This window comes from Vitis vinifera, chromosome 5 (genome assembly GCF_030704535.1).
Source record: "Vitis vinifera cultivar Pinot Noir 40024 chromosome 5, ASM3070453v1".
NCBI classification, from domain to species: Eukaryota; Viridiplantae; Streptophyta; class Magnoliopsida; order Vitales; family Vitaceae; genus Vitis; species Vitis vinifera.
Window position 1 is genome coordinate 18,691,834 of NC_081809.1, and position 11,000 is coordinate 18,702,833.

The 11,000-nt window shown below is 32.2% G+C and overlaps 1 protein-coding gene across 3 annotated transcripts; it reads right to left on the reverse strand.

Annotated features, from left to right (window-relative positions):
* Window positions 1-806: 806 nt before the first annotated feature.
* On the reverse strand, window positions 807-7,221 carry LOC100262385 (probable sucrose-phosphate synthase 3). 3 transcript variants are annotated; one of them, XM_002271362.5, is made up of 13 exons: window positions 7,035-7,221; window positions 6,580-6,885; window positions 5,396-5,628; window positions 4,806-4,869; window positions 4,025-4,723; window positions 3,696-3,827; window positions 3,481-3,612; window positions 3,214-3,390; window positions 3,081-3,134; window positions 2,926-2,988; window positions 1,665-2,624; window positions 1,449-1,576; window positions 807-1,313 (listed from the first exon to the last, which is right to left on the reverse strand). In XM_002271362.5, exons 2-13 carry the CDS (start codon window positions 6,856-6,858, stop codon window positions 1,031-1,033), a joined length of 3,204 nt encoding a protein of 1,067 aa, XP_002271398.1. In that variant the 5' UTR covers window positions 6,859-6,885; window positions 7,035-7,221; the 3' UTR covers window positions 807-1,030. The 3 variants fall into 3 exon arrangements, with proteins under 3 accessions (XP_002271398.1, XP_010650290.1, XP_059592990.1); XM_010651988.3 differs by having other exon boundaries at window positions 6,580-6,882; window positions 7,035-7,187; XM_059737007.1 differs by having other exon boundaries at window positions 6,580-7,187.
* Between the last annotated feature and the right edge of the window lie 3,779 nt (window positions 7,222-11,000).

The window sequence follows — 11,000 nt, forward strand, 5'->3', positions numbered from 1 at the left end:
AATAAGTAGATTAGTAGAGAATTTGATCTAAAATTTGATTATATAATTCTTAAAATGGTTTGATAATTTCCAATTTAATCTTTCTTGAGAAGAAAAGTATTAGAAAAGAAAAAGTGTAGAAAATTTTAAAAAAAATTAAGTCAATTATTTTTATGTCACTTCAAACTCGTTTTACTTATTTTTCCTTTTTTTTTTTATACAGATTTAATAGTAAATTTCACTCACCTCCTCTAAGGTTTGTGCTAATACACTTAGCTATTATGAGTTTGAAATTTCATTAAATATCTCTACTATTTTGAATCGAATGAGTCATGGGTGAAAAAAAAATTTGAATAACAAACAAAGAAGAAAGATAAAAAAAAAAAAAAAAAGTATTTGATAAAATTTCAAATTTACGGTGATTAGATATATTTAAACCAAATTTCAAGGGAGGTGAATGAAATTAACTCAAAATTAAATGAATAAAAAATGTACAAATTTTTAATCAAAGCCCGTCAACATCTAGAAGCTTTAAGTCACTTAAGTGGGTAGCTGAGAAAGCTACGTAACTGGTTGGCCTAACAAACTGACAATAGAAAAAGGCTTATGCAAATCTTTCATACCGAAAGAGACCATATAATCCCATCTCCAGCCTTCATTGAATTCATAAGTAGACATTCTAATTAATCAAATCATTCCATCTAATGTAAGTGATTCCAAAGAACAAAAGGAAATGAGAGTATTTCTCAAAGCTTCCCTACCTTACTCTCATTCTTTCCAAGATCCAACAAAGCTTTAATTTCTAACCATATTTGGAGGGAACTAAATTAAATCAGTAATCGGACATAGAGATTCTTATTAAAGCTATAGTGTAGGTTCTGATATGCACTATCTGAATGACAACAGAAGTATTTTTGGACTAATGGGAATCATCATATCTAATTACATTTTGGCAGATTCCACATTGGCAAATGCTTCATATCAACAGAAGACTTCCATGTCATAAAATCATCAAAAAGGAGCGGAAAAAGAATAGACTACAAGCTCACATTCAGGCCGTGGATTTCGCAACTTGCTGTAACGCTTTTGCAATGTCACTGGCAGTTGCTTCCCCACTTGTGTATGCTACCCGTGGGCTGTCTCCTGGAATGACATCATCTCGATGGTAGCTTCCTGATTTTCTAAGCAACTCATCAGAACCTTTCTCCACAATTCCTTTCATGATCACTGTCTTATGGGTACCAGACCTCAGTTCTTCATAATCGGTGTCTCCAGTCTCACCAAGAATTACATACATGTTTGTAACATTCAGTCTCCATCGCACGAAAAGGTACCTAAAAATCATTGGAAGTGACGCAAACTCTATTCGTATGTATAAAGATGTAACTTAAAGAAACTTCTGAGAAGAATGACTTTGAATTTATTAATGACATTTTCTTGGAGAAAAAAATGGAGAATTATGCACATACCTGAGTGCCTGTGCTCGAGATGCAAGGAGAGGAATGACTTGCAATCTTGTTGAGTTCCTGCAGTACATAGGATGACAGCGGAGCCCCCGCATCCTAAGCTTCTGCCTCAAATCATCCACTTTCTTCACCTGGAGAAGCCCAAAAAACCCGAATATTATCAAAATATAAAATAAAAATACAATTATTGTGTATGCCAGCAGTATAATTTATATATACCTTACTGAGATCCTTTATCAAGTAAGAAACACAATGGGCATTGCTTGATTTGCCATCTTCTTCAATGGGTTTGGAAGGATTTTTAGATTTTCCTCCTTTAACTTCATCTGTGTTCATCAACTTCCAAATGGTATTCTTCAATCCGTCACGTCCCCAATGGTAGTCAATATGCGATGCATAATCTGGGTCAGGTAAAAGCTTCCCATCTTCTTCTGTGTAAGTACCCGGGTAATACATTTCACTCCCACTACTACAAATCAAAGCATCAAACTCACTTGGTTCAATCTTCCCTGATTTCATGAACTCCACTGTTTCTGACACTGGCATTGCTGTTGATAGAGCAAACCCTGAGAATCTCGCTGTTTGTGAGTCTGATCGAACAGCCTTCATTATTTCTTGCACTATTTTAATCATCTTTTTTTCAGGAGCTCCATTGCTATCATAGTAATCGAGTGCAATGACAATCAATCTTCGCCGCCGCCTCAACATGGGGTATTTGCTTGGCACATTATCAACAACTTTCTTTCCGCCTTCAGAATCTTGGGAGGCTCTTTCTGGCTTCTTTATCCTGCTGAGGACATGTTTTACTTGGTCTTGCAGCTCATGTTCACCAGAGGCTGCAGCCAAATGCTCAAGTGATCCATTAAGTGAAATTTTTTCCCCATCAACTGAAAGCCTAAGGGACATATCTTGCACATCCTTAAGTGAATCATTCCAAGAGTCATCAGCAGCCACTTCATCCTTTGGGGTGTCAGTTTTCCACTGTGGATGCCTCATACGGCAGGCTGCAACTCTTGTCAAATATGTGCGGCAATGTTCAGGCCATGAGAAGAGATGTATGTTCCTCCAACCATTCCTTCTGCATTCGATCCACAAGTTCTTCTCTGAGACTAGTTTAAGTAATGCAGAAGCAATTTGCTCTTGATCATGAGGATCCACAAGCAGACCGTTGTTGAGTGCCTAAGAAAACGACAAACAATAATTATAAAAACAAATATATCATTGTTTCCCTTTCACAAATTTCTGCACACATTTGGTTGCCAAGAAAATGAAGGGGAAAAGAAGCTTCAGAATCTACAGCAACAGTTCAACTCCAAAAGGTGCTGCAAAATCCTGAATTTTTCTCCCTTTTCACCTTTCTCATCAGCAATCATATGCAGTGTAGAAGAAAATTTGACATTGTGAACCAGGAAAGTGACCAATATGCATCATTTATAATTAAAATTAGAAAAAGAAAAAGGAAAAAAGAGGTAATTTTTACCCTATGAATGTCAACTGGACCACCATTTTTAGTAGCAACCATTGGAAGCCCATGTGCTGCAGCCTACATTAGCACAAACAAACAGAGATCAAAATTTCATTTTCTTGATCGAATGAAGTTAACATCATGAAAGGTGCGACTAAATCAAAACCAACCTCGATCAAGGTAAGTCCAAAAGGCTCAACCAAAGCTGGATTTATGAAAACTCCCTGCCATGTTTACAACATATCAGCTGATCAACAATGTAAAACTGGTATAAAGCTAGATAATATGCGACCTTTGACCAACCTTTGTTTTGGCTGCCAGCCGGTAGATGTCTGGAACATCAGATTGTTTGTGATGCTTTGGGTAAGCTACTTGCCCATATAGATCATACTTATCAATCATTTTCAACACTGTTGTCAGGACACTAGCATTTCCACCAGACATCTCCTCGATATCATCTCTGTTCCCCATTATAAGTGTCTATATGCAAGAATATTTGTTTTGTTGCAAGACTTCAATTATTATTGTTAAGTGACTAAAAAAATCAAGTAATCGCACAAGCCTACTTACAAGATTAGCAAGCTCTCTCAGTGGACGGCATTCCCCAAAAGCTTTCAGAAGAGTGGTAATGTTCTTTTTTGGATCTGGTCTTGATAGGGCCAAGATCATTGGCTTATGTGGATTTGTGAGGAAGCGCATCAACTGCAGAACCAAGTTAAATGTGAGATAATGACATGAAGAAGATGAGCAGAAACAAATAGTTACAGACAAAACCAGATACTCACTTCTGACCATATTGCAGGGACTGCTTTTGGAGAAGAACCATCAGAGCTAGCAAGTGCCGTGAGTTCTCCATCCACTTCAGGGGCATCCTCCTGAACCTCAACACTGCTAAAGTCCATCCCAGGAGGAATAACCTGCAAAATATTTTTAATGGTAATTTTTGATTCAATTAAACAAAATTCTTGTGACCTTTAGTAAGTGATTCTTCTTTAAGGTTAGTGAAGACGGTAGAATGGAAATGCGTTCTCAGGTCAAGTAGACATTAACATGCATTCAATCTCAAATCCTCATAATGCATGGATAGATAAAATGTAAAAGATAGTCTTCGTACCGCCATCCTTGGCATGTAACGCCCATGGCAATTGACCCTACGTCTAGCACGAGCCCTCAAAACTTTCTCGAGCTTGACATCAAATCCATCATAAAGTCCCCATTGCTCATCAATCTCCTGTTTGGTACTTGTGATCACAAGTTCTGCAGCATCAAGGGAAAGCTCTTCTGCTTCAATCCTTCTCATAATCTTATATGTTGAATCAATATCCTCTTTTGATTGCCTTCCTTGCTTAAGAAGCTGTTCAAGCTTGTTTCGTCCAAGAGAATGTCCTGTCAGTACCATTGGGACATTTAAAGCACCGGAAAGAAGAGCAGCGCTATCCCCTGCATCGGCATAATGACCATGAATTACATATGGCCAAACAGGCTGACCCCCGCCAATTTGTTCACCTAAAACTTTTGACATATTAAGAATGTGAGCCAGAGCTCCATCTACAAATTCTTGAATATGGGGCCAAAGGACTTCTTTTCGGAGGTATTTATCACGTGGACCAAAAGGTATCCTTATAATATAAGCCCCACTGCTCTCTCCCACATCGGTTCCATCAGCATCTTCAGCACCCACAGTAAGCATCTCAGTTGGCTCTCCATAGCTCCAATCCACTTCAGGCGAAGAAATTTGGCGAGTGAAGAGGTCGACCCTGTACACCCCTGGCATCCTAGCAAGTGCTCGAGAAAGCTCAACCACATATTTAACCTGGTTTTGATGTAAACAAGAGACACCAAAGAAATGAGAAACAATATTTGACAATGCAATAATTTTTTCACATTGCGGGTACCTGACCACCAGTGTCAGAATCACGACCTAGCTCCATGTTTTCTCCACGTACCAAACCATGCAGACTGGTCAAGAAGATTCGTTGCAATTGTTAATTCCATACTTAGCTATACATGGTCAGTTACAGATAGAATTTTAGACTGCATTATATCTTTAAATTACACAGTCTAGGAGTAATTTCTAGGAAAATACTTCTCTAAAAACTGGAAGATATGATTCCATAACCCAAGAAAACTGGTAAAAGTACTTTCTGAGTAAAAGTTAAAGAGACACTCCTGGAAGTCCTTGATTTACATATGCCAGAGCACCGTTAAAACATTTCAAATTTTCTTCTGTTGTCCACCATTCTCAGCAACCAAACAGAGCATTGAAGAGAGAGTTAAAAAACTGAAACAGGGGAAGTGATATCTTTCTAATTCTTGTTTGAAGTTATTATTCATTGAAATGACTTCCAACCATTTCCTGATTTTGGTTACTGAGCATTAAAAAGAAACACTCGCAAGCAACATAATTAAACGATAATATGGCTCAAACTCGATCTACAAATGAAAATCCCAATACGAAATATAGGTAGTGTAGCATATGAAGTACCTGATAAGGACAATGTAAAGCTTCTTTTCCTTGTTATCATCAGACCATACTTCTAAGTTGGAGGAATTTCGTTGGAACTTCTTCTTCGGGGTCTCACCTGGCAACAACTCTCCCACAGTTTCACCCTTCTCTCCTTCTGACAAGTCTTCCGACATGTCTTCGGTAGCATCCCTGCGGCCTTGTTCCCGCTCCCATCTCCGAACTGCCAAGCGCTGTTGATCCTCCACTTCCAGCTATTCAAATCATAAACGTTCTATTTTAGACTAACAAGCATTCCATTTTGGATGGGAAAATTAATCTCGTTTCTATTTTATTTCTGTGACAAATAACAAATTAAGAAGATGACATAGAAGTGAGCTGAGTAGATTGAATTCATTCTCCCTCAATCTGGAAAAAAAATTTCCAATGTTCAAATTTTCATTTCTTTTCTTTAAACCACATTTTCTCATCAACCAAACAGATTATTAACAGACATTTTCATTAATATCCACCTCAAAGATACAATATATGTCACTGAAAATCAATTTGAGAAACTCACTCCAAAAAACCAAAAGGTCCATCATCAAGATTTCTCTTTCTGCCACTTACCCACATTTTCCATCAACCAAGCTCATTTTTAAATTAATACCCACCTCCAAATCACTATACAATATCCTAAATCGCACCAAAAACGGAAGGTAACATCTTCTGCCTCATTGACAAGAAAACAATCATGAAAGAAGTTCCACAAGAAACATCAAGAAAACCCATAAGGATATATGGTTGTAAAGAAAATGAAAGATTTTCCTACACCTAAAGATTGGAACAGGAAAAACTAAATCATCAATCTTTTCTCTGTGCTGGTCAGTTCCAACAATGGAAAACTCAATCCAAATAAACCAGACAATCTTATCAAATTCACCTGAATTTTCCCTCGGGTCTCCCAGAAAAGGTTTTAAAAGAAGTCCCACGTCGAAGATTTCATTTTCTTTTCGTTACCCGGATTTTCTCATCGACCAAACACAAACTCAAATCCATACCCTCCTCAAAAACTCACTATATCATCCGAAATTACAGCAAAAACAGAACAACCGTTACCCTCATGAACAAGAAAACAATCAAAACAAAGCCTGTACGCAAGAAAACCAACAGACACCAATATAGATCAGTAGAAAAAGAGAAAAAGAATCTAAAAAGACAAGAACCTGCTTCTTCTTGCGAGCGAGATGCCAGATACGCCAGCACATGTTCTCGAGCCTGGAGCTGCGCTCGCGGGTGTTGCGAGTGGCAACGACCTTGATCCATGTCCGGTGGAGATCAGTCTCATCAACCCCGGTGACCACTTCCTCTACAAAATACTTGGTGGGGTTGAAATGGCCTCCCTCCCTCAAGGCGATGGGCGTGGCCTTGGAGTCTTCAATGGCGGAGGCTCCACTGACCAATATGGCCTCCAAGTACCCATTTATCCACTCGTTTCCAGCCATTCCGATATCCAAATTCCAAGAAAACTGCTGCCAAAACCCACATAAAAAAAATGGTGTTTGCTTGTATGGAAAATAAAAGGAAAAAAAAAAAAAACAGAAGAGAAAGAGAGTTTTGGAAGAAGAAAGAAAGAGGGTGTTTGGAGAGAGAAATAGAACGGAGAGAAATGAGGGAATACACGTGTGATGAGGATTTAGAAGGAACCGCTTCCAAGGCTGTCCGCTTCCCAATGCGTGCATGCCGCTTTCTTCCTCTCCCTCCTCCTCCTCTCCTCTCCACCCCTGTCAGCCACTTGATCCTCCCTTTTTGTTTGTTTCCAAGGAAAATATTTTCATTTCTATGCTCTCCTCTCCACCAAAAATAATCCCCCACGTCACACGTCAGTTACTTTAAACTTTATTGCATGATATGTTGTTTATCACGGAACAAATATTAGGAATTTTATTAATGAATTACTTTAATTGATTTCTTTATTCATATGTTAATTTTTTGAATTTCTAATATTTTCTAGACTTATTATTTTTATCATCATCTTTCATTAGACATAAATACTTAATAAATATCTAACATTTTTCATTATATTCTTTTATACTCACAATTAACTCAAACAATTAAAACTTAAAAATTAAGAGTAATTTATAGGCGAAATTAAGTTTTAATTTTTTCTTTTAAAAGTCTGATTGCTTGTGATTTTACAAAACAAAATAATTTGTAGTATAAAATTAAGAGTCCGTTTATCATTGTTTTTATTTGAAGTATTTTTAATGAAAATGTCTTTTTTTTTTTAAGTGTTTAAAGGAGAATAACCTGTTAATATTTTTTCATAAAACACTATGAGAGTTTGTTTGACAGTCATTTTAAAAAATGTTTCTAGTCTAAAAAGCATTCTTAAAAAAAAATCAATTGTTTAATAAAATTTGGAAAAATGATTTTTTAAATTTTAATAAGTGTTTTCTATTCTATCAAATACCTTTTTTAAAAAATAAATAAAAAAAAAACACTTTTTAGGCTAAAAGCATTCCTTAGAATAAGATGAAGGTTTTTTTTTTTTGTTGAATAAAAAAAGTAAAATATTTTAATTTTTTTTATTTAGCAAAAAGTAACCTATTGATAGTAACTATCATAACTAAACTCAACCTATTAATAACAAATTTACTTTAATTATTTTGATTAATATTAACCGATTACTTTTAATTGAATAGAAAACATTGAATATTTTGATTTTTTTTTTTTACTATTAAGATAAAAAACCAAGAAATTGACTTTTAAGTGATTTTTTAATACTATAAATATTTTTTTAAGTTTTTAAAAATATTTTTAAAATTTTGTTAAATGCTTAATTTTTTTATTTTTTTAAGTCTAAAATCGCTTCCTAGGATTACCGCTAAAAAATAGAAATATCTTCAAGCTTGCCTTTATTTTGATTTTACTGTATGGTGAGAAAGCGGAGAGGAGCAAAGGGCAGTCAGCGAGGCAAAATATCCGTGATTACCGCTAAAAAATAGAAATATCTTCAAGCTTGCCTTTACTTTTTATTGGTTTTTCTACACTTCCATTTATTATTGTCAACTTTTGTAGGGCAAAATAAATTGTGAAATTATTAACATTTTTTTTTTCAATAATTTATTTTTTTTCTGAATAAAAGTGGTTTTTTTTTTTAAAAAAAAAGAAGATAAAATATGGATATTAGAGTAGTAAATTAAATGGATTAGTTTTATGCTTTTTTTTTTTATCTTCTCAACACAAAAAGAATTTTAAATCTCAATTTAATTTAATTATCCTAATTCATTCAAAAAATCATTTTTAAAATTTCACAACTTTGTTTATAAATCCAGAGAGTACGAGATTATTTAATAGTGATTTTAGAAAACATTTTTAACATTTCTAATATTTGAAAATTTTTATCATGTAAATGTTACAAAAGTTAAAAATGTTTCCTAAAATCATTGTCTAGAGTCATTTTGACAATAATTTTAGAAAGTGTTTTTAGCCTAAAAATTTATTTTTTAAAAAATAGATGTTTGATCAAATTTAGAAAGTATTTTTAAAAATATAAAAAAAATTACTTATAGTGTTTTTTTATAGAAACAATTGATATGTGATTTTAGCATTTAAAAAAAAACACTTTCATGAAAATGCTTCAAATAGAAACATTGTTAAATACACTCTTAATTTTTATTAAATTAGTCAATAATAATAATAATAATAATAATAATAAACAAACTAAAGTACATTTGATAGTAATTTTAGGAAACCTTTTTATTGTAAAAATTGTTTTTGAAAAAAAATATTTGACAAAATTTAGAAAATACTTATAAAAATCTAAAAATTCAGTATTGAAAAACCAGTGTTTTTTGAATAAACACTATAAAGTGTTTTTCTGTAGGTAGAAACACTGTCAAACGCACTCAAAAAGTACGTTAATAATATTTCCACTCGAAATCTTTTCTCTAGAAATGTTTTTCTAAGAATCACCTAGCAAGTTTTTCTTCGTAAAACACTATATAAATAATTTTTTTTAAAATTAAATTTATTTCTTAAATTTTGTGAAACAAAATCCTTTTATTTTTCAAAAAGAAATTTAAGTCATATAACTTTTCCTTTAATCAATATCATGTCTTTGAATCTCCACCATTACAATTAAAGTTCATATTTAAAATTAATTACCAATAATAATTTATATATATATATATATATATATATATTTTTTACTTTGAATGTTCTTTATTTATTCTTATAATGATTCTAAGAAACAGTTATAATATTTCTAATACTTAAAAAATTTTATTTTTTCAAATATTAGAAGAGATAAAAACACTTTTTAAAATTAGGGATATGTTTTCTATTTTAAAAATCAAAATAATAGTTTTAATTTATTTACAATATAAGAATTATTAAAGGTTTAATTAAAAAAATTATATAAAATATAATAACCGTTAAAGGCTTATTATATTAGAAAATGTAATAATTTTGATATAAAATTTATTATTATAGTTTGTTTATAAAAATGAAAAATATGAATCAAAAGCACATTTATAAATTTATTATTTTTTAATTCACTTATTTATTTATTTATTATTATTTTATTTTTTGAATTTTAATTAGGATGGACCTCTAATGTGGGACGGATTCCCATGTTGTACTTTCATTTCGATTGATACTATTATTCTTGTACTTTCCTAGTCATTTGGGTTACACTTGCCTCACTCTCCCTCTTGGAAAGTGTCTGACACCCTCCAATCAGGGCTTTACAAATATGCTCATCTATTTGTTTAACCGTTAAAGGCTTATTATATTAGAAAAGGTAATAATTTTGATATAAAATTTATTATTATAGTTTGTTTATAAAAATGAAAAATATGAATCAAAAGCACATTTATAAATTTATTATTTTTTAATTCACTTATTTATTTATTTATTATTATTATTTTATTTTTTGAAATTTAATTAGGATGGACCTCTAATGTGGGACGGATTCCCATGTTGTACTTTCATTTCAATTGATACTATTATTCTTGTACTTTCCTAGTCATTTGGGTTACACTTGCCTCACTCTCCCTCTTGGAAAGTGTCTGACACCCTCCAATCAGGGCTTTACAAATATGCTCATCTATTTGTTTATTTTTACTCATGCCTTTACAAGAGTATATCATTTTTTTTTAAATGTACAATGGAAATAAATTATTTTAAAAAATAATTTTGATAATGTATTCTCAATTTAGGACTTCTTTCGGAATAATTTTTATAAAAACATTTTTAATTTATGGTATTTTTGTTGATAATATTTCTATTAAAAACATTTTTATGAAAATTAATTAATATTAAGATATGAATAAAAAAGTATTTTTGCTAATGTTTTTATGTGTCACATGATAAAAATAAAATTAATTTTGATAAAAACACTTATAGAAAATACTAGTGGAACAATAATTTCAAATGAAACTTTTAAGAATGTTAATATTTATTTGACTAATTTTCTTCGAAGAGATTAATGTTTAAAAAATAGCTTAATATGGAAGTTTAGAAAATATTATTTTTTATAAATACTTATAAATAAGTTTTTTTTCGTGTTTAATAAAACTTTTACAATACCGATATTGTCTTTTAAAATTATGACTTTAATTTTAGGTTTTAGTTAAATTGA